General features: G+C 35.5%; 2 protein-coding genes across 2 annotated transcripts in view; one reads left to right on the top strand and one right to left on the bottom strand.

Moving 5' to 3' along the window:
• Nucleotides 1-264: 264 nt before the first annotated feature.
• LOC140663381 (uncharacterized) lies at nucleotides 265-4175 on the top strand. Its single transcript, XM_072887482.1, has 2 exons — nucleotides 265-541; nucleotides 3014-4175. The coding sequence occupies exons 1-2, from the start codon at nucleotides 511-513 to the stop codon at nucleotides 3907-3909; spliced, it is 927 nt and encodes a 308-aa protein (XP_072743583.1). The 5' UTR covers nucleotides 265-510; the 3' UTR covers nucleotides 3910-4175.
• A 549-nt stretch (nucleotides 4176-4724) lies between these two features.
• Nucleotides 4725-18775, bottom strand: part of LOC140663380 (uncharacterized) — a 109049-nt gene continuing 94998 nt past the window's right edge. Inside the window, exons 4-6 of the mRNA XM_072887481.1 lie at nucleotides 13418-13494; nucleotides 8640-13088; nucleotides 4725-8349 (exon numbers count right to left, since the gene is read on the bottom strand). Coding sequence (XP_072743582.1) covers nucleotides 7759-8349; nucleotides 8640-13088; nucleotides 13418-13494 — 5117 coding nt within the window. The 3' untranslated portion in view covers nucleotides 4725-7758. The remainder of the gene's footprint in view (nucleotides 8350-8639; nucleotides 13089-13417; nucleotides 13495-18775) is intronic.

The following is an 18775-nucleotide window of genomic DNA, read 5'->3' on the forward strand; positions in this document are numbered from 1 at the left end:
TTTACTCCAATTTCAATTTTTATCTTAAAATTCTCACAATATACATAGCTAGTGAGTATAGTTAAATATGTTTTCTACAAAATATTTTAGAACGAATCGTTGAGAGAAACGTGTTTGAACGTGTCTCATAGGTTTTTTTTTTATAGCTTTTTTTATTTCTCGTTCTTAAAACTATTTTTTTCCAATAGTTAAAACATATGTGACCGTACTAACAATAAGATTAGCCCCCCTGCCTTCTCCTGCTGTAAACACCTGACTTGAAAGACGCTTTATAACTACTCTTCGGGGCTTTCCCTTTGTAGCAGTCACAGCTCGCAGCAGTAGTGAGCGGACAATCGCTGCATCTATATCTACGTACCTATAAGTAAGCGTGGTGTTTTGTTGTGGAAGTAGTGCGCATATCCAGTGATTTGATCCAGCTAAACATTTTGTTATCGTCTCAATTCAATCGATTTTTATAAAAGCAAGGAATTCGGAGATTAAAAGCATCGAAAACATACAGAATCCAGCATGGAAAATAAAGACAGTAGTGTCTCAACAGGTATCTTATTATTATAGATAGCGTTATATATCACATATGGAGATATAATTTTTTTACGTGATTATTATCTTTAATTATAAATCATGAAATATGATATGTATGTATTTTTACATTTTTACAAATCACGAAAGATCGGTGATTTTAAGGTGCCAACAAATTTCAATGCATGTTTTTGTGTTTATACGTGTCTAACCGCATACAAAAACGTGTATGAAAAATTATCTAAAAAATATTACTTAATATCTAAACATTAGATATGTTTTGCGTATGCATCTTTTGTAGCCATAGCAAGTCTTAGGTAGCAAAGTAGTCAGACCTAGTTTCATTTAGACCTCAAAATTTTGCTACCTGATCTTTGTAATGTGGACAGAAAGTAACGTTTTTTTTTTTTTTTTTGTTATTACATGTTAAAATTTTTCTCGCACATCAACTACGTGTCCACCACATGTCATTAAACATAAAAATTTTAATTTATCGAATGCATTTTGTCGAAACAAAATGTGAGAAACATAATTCTTTTGTGATATGAGAAAAGGAAAATCGAAAATTTATTTTTTAGAAGACGCATTCTCTGTCAATTTCGCAGAAAAAAAATGTAATTTTAATATTCTTATATCGATTTAGCTTCGTATTTACGAATATTTCCTCGATTTTAATGTTGCAATGGACAGTTTCGTTTTATCGAATGTCGCAATCGTTGAGGCTACGGCAATGCTTTTTTATCCGCGGGATTGAAAGATTTAGCGCCTGTCGGCCAACATCAAACGATGATGATACAATAACGCCGACTGGTGATGACGCGTACATCATATATAACTTGGTCTCTCATGTATTTCCAGTTATCGTGAATTGCGCATGATAAACTTTTTCTATATACGATTGATTTTTCATTTCACATTGATTCCTTTAAGAGCATTAATTAATTAAGTAAATTGATTTCGTCATCGATAAGTTATGCATAATGCGTCACAATGATAAATTGCTCATATATTATAATTAATAGAAATATAAATTTATATAATTCACGTGTTATGGTGTACAAAGTACCTATTTATATCATACGAATTAATATATATAACTTAAGTTATTAATTTTGATTATACATGTCAATTATTGATTGTCTGTCTTGTATCAGATTGTAAGTGTAATAATCTTGAGAATTGAATTGAATTATCTACTTGGAACTCGATGCATTATCAAATACGATAGAGTTATATTATTCCTTTCTGATCGCAACTTTGACGACTTAAAAAAATCAAATCGTCTATATTGAACGACATTTAAGGCGTAATCTATTTTTTAAAAATTACAATACAATAAATATTAATTTAATTATGTTTGCCTTTACATATATCCTTATTTATATAATATATATATATATATATATATATAATGTAATTTAAACTTAATAATATATAAAAATTCTTCAGTGCACGCGCGCAGCATCTGAATAAATCGAATTGCTAACGGATATGTGTCGCTTATACAGCTTAATCTAATCTCTAAGAATCGTATATATCAATTTACAAACTGACTCGCATTTCTTCTTTGTATGGTATCAGATATACTTCTTTAGACTTTTTTACTTGTCAGTCTCGCGTTATTCTTCTCTTAGTCAGCGTATTTGTTATATGTGTCTATAAATTTTTAAAATATTTTTACTGATATAGTATAGACTTTATAACTTAATCTTATAACATATTTGTCATATCTAATAATAAGTCTATCGATTTTCTTTTAGATGTTTTTCTTAAGATTCTTAAGATTTTTGCTGGTATCTTATATCAATATGTACAGTATATATAAACATATGTAGAAAAAAAATGTAGGGAGACAAAAATGTACTTAAGAGAAAAAATAAAGATTATAAAATTAATGAAAGGAAAAACAAACTTCAAGATTATATTGTTAGATGTATAAAATCAAATATAATTATATCAATTTAATATAAATATGATTAAATATAATACTGCATGAATATGTATATGTACTATATATACATATTCATAGCAGTATTATATTTAATCATATTTATATTAAATTGATATAATTATATTTGATTTTATACATCTAACAATATAATCTTGAAGTTTATTTTTCCTTTCATTAATTTTATAATCTTTACTTTTTTCTCTTACATTTTTTGCCTCTCTACATTTTTTTCTTTAGTCGTAGTATAAAATAGTGTATTTCAAAACTTTTATAAAATGTTGATATTCTATAATAAAATTTAACATTGGATCATCTTTTTTGTTATCAATATGTATATTATTATTAAATAATTTGATCAGTTTTGTGTTAAAATTCTTCTTTGTGGAATGTTATAAAATTTTTTTAAGATTAAAAAGTTTCGTCGATTAAAATTTATATAATTATATTATAATTTTTTTATATCGTTATAAAATCGTTTTTGTGTTATTCTCTCTTATTATTATTACAATTTTACTAATACAAATAATATTAACTTTGCAGAACATGAAACCCAATATACCGCCGGATTCTTAAAAAATGGCATAGTACGAGGTATTGCATACCAACTAAAACTATTAACATGGGTCAGCTGGAAGATGATATCCAAGAAAGATGCAAGTAAATGGTGGTTGGGTTCGGAAGTAGTCGAGGCTCGAGGATTTCACGATCTAGTTTTGAAATATGTTAATAACACCGTAGACGAAAAAGGAAAAACCTCTGGTAAAAAATACTTGTATCGTTTCGTGCAAATCAAACATATGGCATGTCTGACAGGAGGCATGAAGATCTCTATTTCTCATCTATTATCCCAGGAAAGGGATGGATTTTATCGTCAATACAGTCTTATTTACTTGTTCAAATCTTACATGCAAATGATCACAAAATTTGAGAACATAACACCGGAGCAAATCGTGGACATAACGGTCTTCACAAACAGAAACATTAATACCTCGCTGGAATTTTTAGTACCGGTAGACAAGGATGAAATTTTTGGCTTCAAAGAAAAGGGCAAACACTATCGCTTTAATTTAGACGTACTTCGACAAGCACCACATAATCCAATAGTACAGTGCCTGCAAGCATTCTCGCGTAGAGAAGACGCGCATGTATGGAACTTCTTGAGCAAATTAGTATTCGCGGTGGGTCAACCCTCCGAACCCGAATTAGAAAGACTTATTGTCAAAGATATGGGCAAAGTTTACAATACGCCGCAGATATTCTATAACGATCTGTTTAAGAACATAACAGAGTGGTTTCTCGTTATCGAGAAAGGCAGTGCGCCATATCTCACTGAAGAAGACATAAAAAAAAAATTAAAAAAGATGGAAGAGATGCTGTTAGCTGAAAAAAGGACACCTGTCGATTCAATCTCTCTCTCAAACTTGTCATTAACATAAAATTATATATATAAAAATTGTATTTCTCTCTTCGTAAACTTTTGTATTCCTTTATGCAAATGTACGATAAAGTTTCTTTTATTTTTCATTTACAAGAGAGAAAGATGAGAGAGTGTGTATGAGGCACGAGAGTATATAATTTTTTATATTTTTAAATTTTATGTTTTATGTTTTTTTTATAATGTTCTCTTATGCGTCCAATTTAAGATTCTTAGCTCTTTTTTATTCCGAAAAAATTACTACTCGATAAAAAATAAAATAAGAATGACGTTTATATTATATTTATTCATTATCTCTATATCTAATATTTATCTATTTTTATGATATAAAAATATATACATATACGATATTGTATATCGTATATGTATTAATCAATAGCATTTTTGGAAATCCAAATGATGATTATAAAAATAGATATACAATATACGATATCATGAATAAAGTATTTTTTATTACTAGATATTAGATTGAGTTAACATTATTTCCATTCTTGCCAATGTAATATTTTGGAGAGAAGATAGTTTAAAAATTTTTTTATTTCACGCATATAATTAAATTTATTTGAAAGAACTAGAAAATATATTGTCTAATATAAATTGCATTATTAGTTTTTAAAAACTTCTTAGAAATATTTTTATAAATTTTCTAGGGTTCAATTAAATTTGGCTTTAGAGCTAAATCATAAACTAAGTTACAGAATATTTATTCCAAGATTTTATGTGTCAAGAAAGAAATTTTAGATTTAAGCTATGAATTATCTAATTTTTTAATAAGACAACGGTTCAGATAAAAATAAATGATGATTATGCATATCGTTTAATTGCATACCGTTTATTTATTATTATTCTAGGTTTAAATTAGAGAATACAATTTATCCATGTACACGTGTGCTACAATAATTATTTGATACCTTAGAGCTTTCGTAATAATCAAGGAAAGTCACACTCGAAAAAGATTTAAATGGATTCGTTCGCTTCGATAAATATAGCTTTCCTTCGTTCGCCTACAGCATACCTATAAAGGCCTTAATTAATATTATTCGGCGCGTGTGATGTGTTTATCGCAAGATATTTCTAAATTCAATCCTTTTGTACATATATAAAAAATTTAGCTTTTTTTATAAACACTACAAAAAAGACGGTATTTTATAAAAAGGCTGGATTTTTTAAATGCAAGGATTGAACTTTCAAACATCTTGCGACAGAGACATCATAAAGACAATGCGCCACGAGATCAAGAACGATGTTGACAGATAATTATTCTCAACCTCGATTTTGAATCTGGCTAAAATCGCATATAGCCATGTGTACATACAATCGTCTTTGCTATGAAACAATACGTCTAAGAATATGATGAAGGAAGAGGAAAGGAGGTTAAATCAAAAAGAAAATGTGATGTAAATAGAGACATAGAGAGAGAGAGAGAGAGAGATAAGGTTGTGTAAAGGCATAAAAGAATAATGAAGTAGAATGGATAAAGATAAAAGATGAAGGAATAGGAAATACAAATCGTTCTCCTTTGGCCTAGTTAAATCCGCCATCTACCTCTCGATCGCTCTAATATAATCCAACTATCTATGTTAATAATGAAATTAATAATTTGGTATAATGGTTATCCGCAAAGGGATAATCGAACTATCTATATACATTAAAATTCTTAAGATTAATCGCACGCGATTACAATATTTAAATGATTTAATATAGTGATAAACTTCGCTATATTGCTTGCACATTTCCACGTTTCGTTTATTCGTGTGAAAATTGCATTTCTCGCTCATTTTCCACAGGAAGGAAAAAAAAATTGACACAATATGTAGATATACAAGATATCAAGATCCGCAATCTTTGAATGAACGAACGAGCTTCTTTACCATTAATATACGTAAAATCACTTTCATTTTTTTTAAATATATGAAATGTAGCCGGAAACGTTTCCGCAGAATGTTCGAATCGGAACGCAATATTCGTCGACGAACATATTCGTTGAATGCATTATAATAATGCTTACGTGTATTATATATCAGTTAAATTCGCACTTAAATCTACATTATTTTTCTCACTCTTTTGTAGAAACACATGACTAACAATAAATAAAACTATAGTGCATATGGCGCTAGCTTAACTTTCATTGCGTGAACAATGAATTCTTTGGATTTAAATGCAGTTTTCATCTTTCGATGTTGCAGAATACTCGTAAATTTTAATTATTTTTTTTTTTTTTTATAGAAAAGTCTAGATGTATTCTTTTCCTTTTTTTTTTTTTGATAAATATTCTGTCACAAATAACTATCATAAATGAGAAAGTTAAAAATTTGTGTTTGTATCTTGCGACTTACTGCCTAACACTGCGTGAACAAAAAATCAAACACACGTGTTATCTGCCGATTTCTATGATCCACATTTTCTAATGTGCTTATACTAACAATAAGTAATGACATTGCTGATGAATTATTACTTTTCACAGATCTTTTCACGTTCGCGAAATCATGATACTAACCCCGCTAAAAATGCGATGTATAGTCATATAATTATATCGCAAAAATCCTAAGTATATATATGATCAAAATATATGATTCATATATATGCATAAAGGTATGCGAAGTCACAAATGACGCGTTTCTCATAAGGAAAATGAAGACTCGAGGCGTTACGAAGGAACTTTTGAAGCGTGGGTTGCTGCATGGTTATGCGCCGGTAAGAGAGCAACCATGTATGTATTATAACGTCTTGTCTTAATCATCTCTATCGATGATTAAGCGACATGACTGTAAAATGAATAAAGCATGCAGCGCAGGTACTTTTCAAAGGCAAAGAAAACGTGCGTTAATGGTGACAAATAATATACTTTCCTGCGAGAAATTAACTATGTCTTGTATGTAACAAAAAAGAAAATAAGTGAATTTCTCAAAATAAATCGAAAGGAATTTGTTTTAATGAAATAAAAAAATCTTTAAAATCGAACAATTTTTAAAATTAATTAGATTGAGTTTAAAATTAATCTCTTAATATTTTAATACAGTTTACACGATAGTATTTGTGTGTATAGTATTATTTTATATATTTTATATATTTTATATGAAATTACAAACTTGTATAAATATATAGAATTACATATACATATATATATATATATATTATATAATTCTATATTTTACCTTATAAAACTTTTTTAAATCAAATTTTATTTTTAATTTTACATATAAGAATTTAAATAAATAGAAATAAGTTATAATTGTCTAAAATGGATTCCCATCAATTCATTTAATTCACCTATTTATTGCAAGATAAGTACGACGCTTGTTGATAATATGACTTCATTATAAATTATAAAATTTCATTTTATAGAGCGCATAATCATATTCCAGCTACTCTTTTTTTTCTCTCTCTCTCTCCCTCTCTCTCTCTCTTTCTCTTTCATCAGAATTTTATTTCGGCAGAAAAATTCTCCGAAATACTACGGTGTTTTATACAAACACGTGCGACAAATTGATAAGGAATGTAAGGCACGATCGTGAACCTTAGACGGAGGATTGAAGAAAATTCTGACAATTAATCTAAAGATATCTTCTATGCTCACGAACAGTAGAAGAAAACGATGTGCGATCAGACAATGATATTTTTCAAGTGATCTTATCGCAAGTAAAGTTCAGTTCTCTTTAACACATCAGACATGTTATATATATTTATCATCACTCTGATTTAGTGTACTAGTTAACATCTCCAGTGCTAATTAAATACAGATTACTCGACATTTAATTACTACATATTTAATTTATATATTTTTTTAAATGCGCGGCTTACGTGTGTCCGATCGCATCCTGCTTTCTTCCATACGCGTTCAACATGTCTATCACTCGCTATGATTGACACCCAACAACTTGGCCGCGTCGTCCGCCGAGCTCAGAAGAACCTTATCGAGCAAACCTTTCTCACGTATTCCTAGCAGATTAGAGATCAAGTCATTGTCGCCGCTTTCGCTGGGCACCTCCGCGGGAGGTGGCGGGGAAGAAGCGGACGCGGTGTTCTGGGAGCTGTCGTTTGCCATTCTGCCAGTGAGAGTAGCCATGTTGTCGTAGTGATTGTAACGCATAAGCGCACAGGGTGCCGCGTCTGCTGTAGCGACTGCCGCAACGGTCGGCAGAGAGATTCTGTCCTGGGTACGGGGCCTGCTGGTGTTCGTAGAGATCGGCGAATGTTGCTGACTTCTAGGTGTTATTGTCGGCGGCTGCGCAGGCGAGTTATCCTCGTCACCACTGTTACCTATGTACATAGCGGAATCCACAGACTCGTGCTTTTTACGGTGGCGCAGCATACTATGCTTTAGCGTGAACTTCCTGGTGCAAATGTCGCATTCGAAGGGCCTTTCACCCGTGTGGGTCCTCATGTGACGTCGAAGATCTTCCGCAGACCAAAATCGTCTCATGCAGAAAGCACATATAACCTGGGGAAATAAAACATTAATTAAATTTCTTAAAATCCAAGCTGATTAATGTTTGTAAATTTTAATTAGTATTGCTCGACGATTAAACTTAAGAATTTTTTAAAAAAATTGATCAGTTTGCTTTCCGAAAAATGATCGTCAACTGATATAAATATAATTTTGCAGACAATACAAATTAATTTGAACAAATTAGAACAAAACGAATATTGACTAAATATATTCTTATTTTTTTCCAATTGTAATTGTCTTTTTTGAAGAGAGTCAAATGTTGAAGAAATTATTTCTTGTACCTTTCTATTGCTATAATCGGGAAAGCGACCTCTCTTTTCTTCGCCATCACTATGATGTTGCTGTGCCATCTGATCTTCACTCGCGTCTATGTTCATAGATGCCATATCGAGGGCACCTTTGGCCTTCAGCATATCATACGAGCGCTTATGATGCATTTTGATGTGATCCAAATTATCTTGACGTTCGGAAAAGCCGCTGTCGCACAAGTAACATTTGAAAGGAGCATCGCTGGGACCAGGCGATGATCTTGGCGATTTACGCGATCTAGTCATCTCATTCATCGACGTAAGAGAAGTCGTATTAGAATTCGTCTTCGCGGTTGCGTTAGCGGAGTTCTCCATGTTCTCGGACGCGCTCGACGACCGACTCTCGTAATCACTTTGATCGTTTTGCGTGTTGGAGCACTGCGGTGGACTGTTCTGCTGATCGCTGGACTCCGACCGGGATGTAGTCTTACGATGCTTGGTCGATCGGTGCTTCTTCAGATTGCCTAATGTAGAAAAGGTCGAACTTGGGCACTGATTGCACTTGTATGGTCTCTCGGGCACGTTTCTCATGGAGAACGTGTTGTTACTGCTACTGCTGCTGCTGCTGGCAACCACCTGAACGTCCGGCGAAGAGGAGTTTCTGACACGGCGCATCTTATTCGCCTTCGCCTTGTGTTTCCTCAACAAGTGACGATCGCAGTTGGATTTTGTGGTGAAATAATGCGAGCAGTGCGTGCACTGAAATGGCTTCTGACCAGTGTGAGTAAGGATATGTCGTCTCAACGAAGAGCTCCAGGGAAACTGACGCGGACAATAAGGGCATGGGACTCGATTCGGTGCCATCGAGTACGCAGACTTCTTCTTCTTCTTCTTTTTCTTATTCGGCAAAGAATCATTTCCGGAATGTAAAGAATTCATAGAGTCAGACTTTTCACTGCCAGAATTGTTGCCACTAGTCGAGGCTACAGGGCCTTCCTCGTCACTCAAGTACTGCGGTTTGAATTGTTGATACTGCTGAGACGCGTTGTCCAATAATTTCGAGACACTTGCGAGATCGGCAGCTCCGTCCTCGAGTTTGCCTTGTTCTTTCCCGGTCGATTCCGTTTTAATCGTCTCTTCGGTGATCGACTTGTTTTCAGTCGCAGATTCTTCCACGTTAGTCTTATCTACGCCATTTCGCGCAGTTTGTTCACCGTGAGATTCTTGCGAGGTCTCTTCCGCGGGATCAATCACCTCCTTTTTTATTACGACATCTTTAACGCTTTCGTTGCTCTCTAACTGATCTCTCAGCAAACTTGTGCTAAATTCGTGCTGACCATGCGGCTCTTGTGCATCCCTGTCGCCTGATTCCTCATCTATTACCATTTCGTCATCTGAATCATTATCATCCATTTTATCGGCTTTTAATTGTTGCGCTAGAATGGCATATTTTACTTGATCTGATATGGGATGCGTATTATAGTCCGATGTAACCATTGGCGAATCAACGTTTGGGAGGATATTCGAATATGATTGCGTTACTTGTGAGGTCGACGGACCGGGATTCTGCATCATAGTCGGATGATTCGCGGGTGGTCTGCCTCTGGTTGAATGTCCGCCGCGAGGTCTTTGGCTCCAATATTGAGGATGCTGTTGCTTAATGTGTCGTTCCATGTTGCTTCGCAATGTGAATCTTGCCGTGCAGTGCTCGCAACCGAACGGTCTCTCGGTGCGGTATCTGCGCTGTTTCTGCTTAGGAATTAGCACGCCGTTTTTGAGTACCATCTTCACAGGATCGTTCGACGAAATGCTATCCGTTTTCTCGCGGCTCGGTACGGCCTGGCTGACTATCTGCGCGTTTATCAGGTTTGCGTAGGTGTTGTGTTCGCTCGAGGTTTGCGGGGTATCCCGTGCCTGCGCATACGCCGCGTAACTGGTGCTGGGCAACGACGGATCTACCGGGAGGGTACTGCCACCGGTCAACTGCAAACCCCTGACTAGCTCCTTCTGCAGTCTATTTTTCTCAGTCAATTCCTGACTGAACATGTGAGGATTAAGGAAATACGGCGATATCATGGAGGCGCCAAGATTACGATAGATAGTGCTCGCATAAAAGTTCTCCAGAGACGTAGTCGGCGAACTCTCGCGTGCTCTGTTCAGCAGAGCTTGAGTCAGCAACAATGCCGGATTCGCGGCGTACAATTCTTCTTGATTGTTCTTATAATGTTTCTCTTCCTGAGAATTTTCGTTCCCCCTCTTTTGTTTCCTGCTCAGATCCAAAACAACGTCCATAGATAGGTCCAATGGAGCATCCTCCCCCGAACTCAACACGGAACTTGTCGTGGACTTGGTCAGATTCATCGGACTAGCTTGAATTCTTTGGTGTGTATCTGTTTTGGTATCGCTGACTAGAGACACGCTGCCATCCGATGATCTTGACTCGATGTCCTCGTCGATCTTTGAATAATTAGATTTCACGATCAGATCATGAGACATATTTGATTCCTCGCCGCTTCTCTTCACGAGATTCAGAGCCTGTATCTTTGTTGGTCTGTGGAACATGTCTGGCTTCTCAAAGTGATTTATCAGCATCTCAGCGCAAACGTTCGAAGGTCCCGGGTTACAATCCATCGATACAGGCGGATAATGTATTTGTTGTTGAGAGACTTCTTCACGTTCGTTCGGATAGATGAGCGTCTTTCGCACGTCGTCCCTGATACCTCTAGGCGAACTTCTCTCGACATTCTCATTCGTCGAGTCCTCGCTCGGATGATAAATCAGCGCATTCTTAACATCCTCCTTGCTGATCATTCCATGACGATTCTTTACATGCCTCTCGCAATTCGCCTTGGTGGTAAACGCATAATTACAGAGGGAACATTCGAAAGGTCGGTCACCGTTATGCGATCTCAGATGCTTCAATAGGGCCCCTTTGTCGGTACTCGTGAAAGGACACATATTACACGGATATGGCATTCCCGGTTCCACGTTCATATGCGCGCGATTGTGCCCCTTGAGTGCTCGCAAATTGGGGAACACGGATGTGCACAATCTGCAGGGAAACTCGCCCTTCAACTTCATCTTCCGGAACTCCGCAGTGAAGGCATCCTGCGCTTCTTCCTCGTTATATTCGGACGAACAGGTACCCGAGGAACCTGAAGAGCCTATATTCGGATTAAACTTGATATTGTTCTCGGGTGTGCTGGTGTCCGATCGCGGGAAGGTTGGCAGCCCGTTCAAACTGACGGACAAGATGCTCGGAATATCCGCTAGATCTTTCATTTCCTTTGGCTCCTTGATTTCTTCTTTCGGCTCCTTAGGTTCCCTGGATTCTTTTGCCTCACGCGCCAGGGATTTGTTCTGCAGATCTAGCACGGCGAAAAAGAGCTCGCGCGTCGTTTTCGGATCGTCGGGCTCCGGAGACGGAGCGTCCATTTCCGTTTCAAGATTGTTGTTGGTATTGTTATCATTGTTATTATTGTTGTCGTTGTTATTTCTCTTGTTCTTGTATGGACCCTTGCATTCTTTTTCGTGATCGAGCTGTGCCTGTCTGCACGGAAACGCGTGCAGGCATTTCATGCATTGGAACCTGTTGACTTCGCCGGAGGCTGGCCGGTGCATCTCCTGCTCGCACATTCGTCGAGCGATCTTTGCGAACTTTACCGACGAAAAGTCTATGAACGTGAGATCGCTGAAACCATCTACAGTGTTACGACGGCTGTTGTTGCCGCTGGCGTTCTTCTTGTAATGGCTCATAGAACGATGGAGATTCAATTGCCGATGATTCTTGAAGGACATGTTGCAGATCTCGCAGGTGGCCAGAGATTCCGGATGCACGCGTTCCATGTGAGCTTCTAGCATCGCGCCGCTCACAAAGTCTTTGCTGCAGATCAAACAACCGAACGTCATCTGCTGTTCCCCGTCTGGCTGGCATCTAATCATCATTCTGGTATTATTCATGAGGGTTTTGTGCCTCTTCTGGTCTTCCGTGTCGCTGGCGTCGTCTTGCAAGCATTTACGCTTGTTCGCGCGATGACTGCCGGGTGACGACGTTTGTTGCCGATCGTCGATCAAGGTCGGCGAGTTGCGCCTGGCTAACTCATTGTTGTTGTACTCGCTTTGATTCGTCGTCGCCGGTCTCTCCGAGCCGCTGCTGCCTTCGGAGTCCGTGCAACTGTTCGGCGACGCCACCCGGTGGGTGCACCTCACGTGACGGTTCATATTGCCGTTCGTCGTGAATGACATGTCGCAATATTTGCATTTAAACGGCCGTTCGCCCGAGTGTACCAGCACGTGCCGATCCAACGAACTCGCCGAGCTCAGCACCTTGTTGCAAACCCCGCAGCTGTAGTCCTCTTCGCCGCTGCAGTCGGTGCTGCGAGGTGAGTTATGGCCGCGCAGATGATTCGTCAGTTCGTGGGAACTGGAAAATACCGATGGACACATCGGGCATGGATGGGCGCCGTTCTCCGACAGCTCGACCTATTTTTTGGAAAAAAGCGTGCGATATTAAAACATGTATCTCACGAATAAAAAAAAAAAAAAAAAAAAAGACGCGAGTTGCGCTGTTAAAAATATTTTTATTTGCGTCATCTGTCTCTAACAAGAACGTTAAAAATTTCTAATTATCTTATTGTTATGTTTTTAATTTTTATAAAATTAGTGTTATTAAAACTTTTAACTTATTGACATGATATTACAATTTTTACTAATTTTATACTTTTATTTTTAAAATTAGTGTTAATTAATTATTATTTATATTAAATGTTTTATCTAAATAAATATGTCAAAATATACATATAGATACTTACGCTTGATGATGGTGATGCAGCATCAATTTGTGTTTCGTTTTCTTGCTCTTGATCGGTTACATTCTCGGATTCAATCGCTGCATAAAAAACATAAAAAGCAATTAAATAAAATATATAACCTGTGAGATATGTTTAATATAATTAAGTATACGACGATTAATATAGATGAAAAGATCAAATGCGCGTTTTAATGCGAGTCGCGCTAACGAAATCGAGCTTTACATTTCTTACGAAATGTCTTATTAAATCATTTCGCAGACAGAGACCAATCTCGGGAAGACCGGGAAAACCCGCAGAACGAACGCGATCGTTCTGGACCACAATCTGCTGACGAAACAGGAAAACCGGAGCATCGGATATAACGAAATAGAAAGCAACGGGGATTTGTAAATTGAAATTTTAACATAAAAGAGAGAGAATATTTAAATTATTTTATAAAATGTAATTATCTATCTCTGAATATTCATTGCGGTTAGTTTTAATCGGCTGCTGTGGCTTTATAATCATTATCTCTATTTTGATTTATTTTCTTCTTTTTCTAAAAAAGAAAGAACGCTTAGTTTACCTCCATTTACACAAATGAAAATTCTGAAAAACATGTAGCTAGAACACAGTAAATGTATAGTAGAATCGTGAGCTTTTCTTATTATCTACAATCATCAGAATAATCTAGATCATCTAAAGATTTATGACGTGCTTACGTATAATAGCGTCTAATCAGTGGTATCATACAGTTTCATTTTTTTACAAAATTACTGAAGAATCTTTGCTCGACGAAAAAGCAACGATTCAGTTGGTCTTCACGCAATCATTACGACATAATTCAAATCTCGTTATAACGGCGTAACAATGTAGAATACGCCGAGAATATATATCGTACACATTGCGATGCGCGCTGTTCTTAAAGCCTAGTCTACAATGGACGCAACATGCAAGTCGCAAGCCGCAAGAAATCATGCAGAAATAACAGTTAAATTTAGAGAAGAATAATCAAATTAGATTGATTAATTTCTTGCGGCTTGCGACTTGCGTTTTGCATTTCCGTCCATTGTAAATTCGGCTTAAAACAGCGGATAAACAGGAGCCGCACACCGGATCTCGCCGGTGTGTTGCGTCTCTCCGGAGACCTTACCGGGTATATAAAGAACTGTGTCAGCGCGACACAAGACAGGACACAAATCTGACCGAGTATTCCGGAAGCTGATACCCCGAACCGCAAATAAGGCCGGGACAATAACATTTATCAACGTCTTCGCCTGACGTTCTGACCGCAATCGACCGTCTATTCTATTTACACACGCTTTTGGAGGACGTAGTTAGCATCTTGAGAAAATCAGCGATTAGGTTTACACCGTTAAAGAATGGAGCTGCAGAGGAACTTTTAATCGTTTTAATATTTATCGATTCGAGAATCGATGCTGTTTAAGCTCTCGAAAGATTATAGTCAGAATCTTTTAAATGTGAGAAACCATGATTAATAATATATATTCGGTATTTGTTTAAGAAAGGATGATCGAAAATAGTTATTTTGGTCTCTTTAAAACGCATTTTGATCATTTTTTTTTTCCATAGAGTTAGACAAATAAAATTGATATCATCATATTCAGCAATTTTAAAACTGTAAGAAGATGGATAAGTTGTATTACATTTCTCTGACAAAAATCAATCTATTTTGCCCATCGTCCTTTGAAATTTATTTAATTTTTCTGCAAGCTATAATCCTGCTTGTATAACGTATAATAAAATGAAAAATAAAAATAAGAATGTGTATGAAAAGAGACACTGGATTCAGGGATCCACTTTTGTGCTAAAAGCTACATTCCATCTTTATTATTTATTGAAAGTTGAACAAAGAGCACATTTATATTGATAAAAGTATGCTTTCTGCAGCCATTATATTTCATATTTAAGATTATTATATTTAATATTTCATATTATTAGAAAAGATAGAAAAATATTCTATTTAAATGTCAAGCAAGAATAAATTTTAAAATTCTAATTTAAGATTATAGATTCTTTAAATGATGCATGTAATACTTCTAAGATTAAAATAGTTGCTTTAAAAAAAGACTATTCTAGAGAAAATTACACACACTTTTGTTATTGATGCAAGATGAGATAAAGCAACCAGAATATAACAGAACAGCTCACCTTGCGATGTGTTAGATAGTCGCCTTTATATAAATTTTCTTATCAATAGGATTACACTTGGAGATACTATTTCGAGAACAATACTTTACGAAGATGTATCTTAAAAGCAATGACTCATACGTTTCCTTTCCATGGATTTCCAGAACAAAGCAACATTATGAGAATATCTTACGAGTCATATCAACTCGATATCGTGTGTCTCAGTATTAATCAATTGCGTCTTGAAGGTTTCTTATCACGATTTCGATGAAATTAGAATCTGTTTTCCATCTAATGGATAACGAGAAGCAAATTTCCACTTGCGAGATTTGATAAAATGACATAACATTGTTGAAAAAATAATCTCACTTTTTATCTCTTCTTAACGAATTTCTGCGAAATTTATTTGATGTATTGTAACAACTGTAATCGCGAGATTATGGTAAGGAAAATCAGACGATTTGCAATAAACATATCAAAAGAGACAGTTCAGAAAAATTAAATAAATTTTACAAGATTTCGACAAAACTTCGATAAGATAAGCAAGATTTTTATTCGTCTATCTTCTCAAAATCTATATAGATTCGAATCCATTATAAATTAAAGTTATTACTTAAAATCTTGACATTTATATACTATCCATGTTTTATATCGTTAGAATTTTTTAATTAATAAATAAATATATAAATTAAAAAAATAAAAAGTATACATATATAATAAAATTGAGTCAAGGAGAGATCTTTGAAAGCAACTCAAGAATTTCTGAAAAATAGAAATATTGGTTTTTCAACACCTATATATATTGCAAAAATGCTTTCCCTTTATTCTCCGTTAGATAATAAAGTTTAATGGAGTGCTTGTTATCAAATTAATAACTTGCAAAGTATGTGTATGTAATCTCATGCAATAGACGATAGACGGATGCCAGCGTTAAACATAATAACTGACACCTTTAATAGTCGAAGGACATGTAATACGGCTTTACATTCTCTTTCCGGAAATCTCGCATTAGATTCGCCGATATTTATGGGCATCTTACGATAATATACATATATTAATTGTCATGTAATAAAGAAACAGTATAGTTTACCGTAAGAAATTAAGATAAAACAATATAATATCTCAAATTGAGATCTTTTTGCAATTCGATGTTATTATTATAATATTATAATCACACTGTAATTAATTAAAAAACGTAATTTATCTTGTATGAGATAGGGTAAATGAGTTCCCAAAATATCACATTACACAGCTCGCCGATTAAATTATTACACAGTGGTCGTCATGCGGTCCTAAACGAACCTGTTCGCCGAGCGCCTATGTATATAAATGTACCTGTCAGCAGGTGAGCTTTATTCATGCGCGTAAATCATGCGCGCGCGCACGCCCTGGTCAAGTGTGGAGAAACGAGTCTGATCAAGTTCGTCTGCGGTTTAACGCGTGCCTGATTATTAAAATAACTCTTAACCCCTCGCGAACAATCCTAACTGCTTCTAATTGAGTATTGTATTTTGATGTCAAAAATAAAATTATTATTACTATTTTTATCATATTGTATAAATGAAATAATTCATTAATTTTTGTATAAATTAAAATTTGAAAGTAGCTACTTAAAATGAATTGTAAACTTTTTTAATTAATCACGTTTTTATAATATTTCAATCGTGTCTGATTTTGCAATATCAACAACGAGAGATCAAAATGTAACAAGTTCTAATATAATTTTTTTGCATTTATCTACAGTAAGATATGTCAGAACGTACTGTCAGAACGTGTAAGTAAAAAATCGCTCAATATGCTTGATGCATCGATGACGAGAAATGCGAGGCAAAGAAAAATAGAAATCGTTTCGTGGTTCACGGAACGTCGTAACGATTAGTCTCCGGTCGCACTGCGATCGTTAGAAATGGAAAGCACCGTGAGGGAAGATTTCCAATTGCGACGATTAAGAATCTATACCAAATTTCACTCGAGACGATCAATACGACAGACTCGAGAGAAACTGATAAACAAATATCTAGTGTATTGTTATAATTACATAGTACAGATAACAAAGCTAAAAATTATAAAATTTAATCAATTTAGTATAAATATAAAATTAACATCTTAAATTTTCAGCGAAATTTTTAGTTTTCTTTTTATAATTTTTCACTTGAATTTTTCTTAATAATCAAATCTCTTTTATATTTTATAAACGCATCATTACTCTCCTCTCTAACATTATATCGAACATCTTACAATGACGATAATAATATAAACATCTTTATAACCGATTTATATAACAAAGATACAAACATAAAGAAGAATTTTCCGCGCGAAGATGAGATCAAACGATGGGATTAAATGCGTTTTAGATTATACAATAACATGTAGATAATATCGTCTCGCACGTGGATTTGAGCTCGAAAGATATGTGACGTAAGAAGAAATAAATAATTATGTCGTGAACTGCAAACACTTGATTACAAATAAATAAATACAAAAAAATTGACTTTAGGTTATTAAAATTCCATAAAACTATTTTTGATCTAGTGCATGCATGTACATAATGTACATATATATGTTCCTATACGTACCATATAATATGTAATTTATTATACACATATATATATATATATATATATATATATATATATATATATATATATATTATACTTTGATGTAAAATTAGAACATATGAAAGTATATTTTACGTTATTAATAGACACTGTGCATATTTAAACTATTATATATAAATATCTGTCTGTAAGAAAATCCATCTTCCGTTATGGAAGATCAGCGGGGACTGCAGGGTAAAATGGACGAATTTGTCGAGAGGAACCAATGCGGGAAGGGCGACTCTCGTAATCGCACGGTTTCAAGGGAATCGAGAGCGAACGAGCTGGAGGACCACATAGAGAACGCCACGCCTATATCTGCATTGCACCCTCGCCCGGGGACCTCGTCGGGGGAGCCTTGAGGGAAAAAGGGAGCAGTGTCGTGTCAGCACAAGGGCGTACATGCGCATTTCCGTTCGCTCGCCCCGATGCCACCTACGAATCGTAGGATGCTGCGCTGAAGCAGCCATGGTGGGGCAGACGACGACCCGGTGCCGTGCCGCGACGCGATTGGTCGCCGCCTTTCATCTCTCCCGGAGCCTTTTTTTATCTTTTTCTCCCTCCCCCCGACCCCCCCTCTCTCTTCCTCCGCCGCGCTGCTCCCCCTCCAACGCACCCTACCAACGTTCCC

This window comes from Anoplolepis gracilipes, chromosome 3 (assembly GCF_047496725.1).
Source record: "Anoplolepis gracilipes chromosome 3, ASM4749672v1, whole genome shotgun sequence".
NCBI lineage: Eukaryota > Metazoa > Arthropoda > Insecta > Hymenoptera > Formicidae > Anoplolepis > Anoplolepis gracilipes.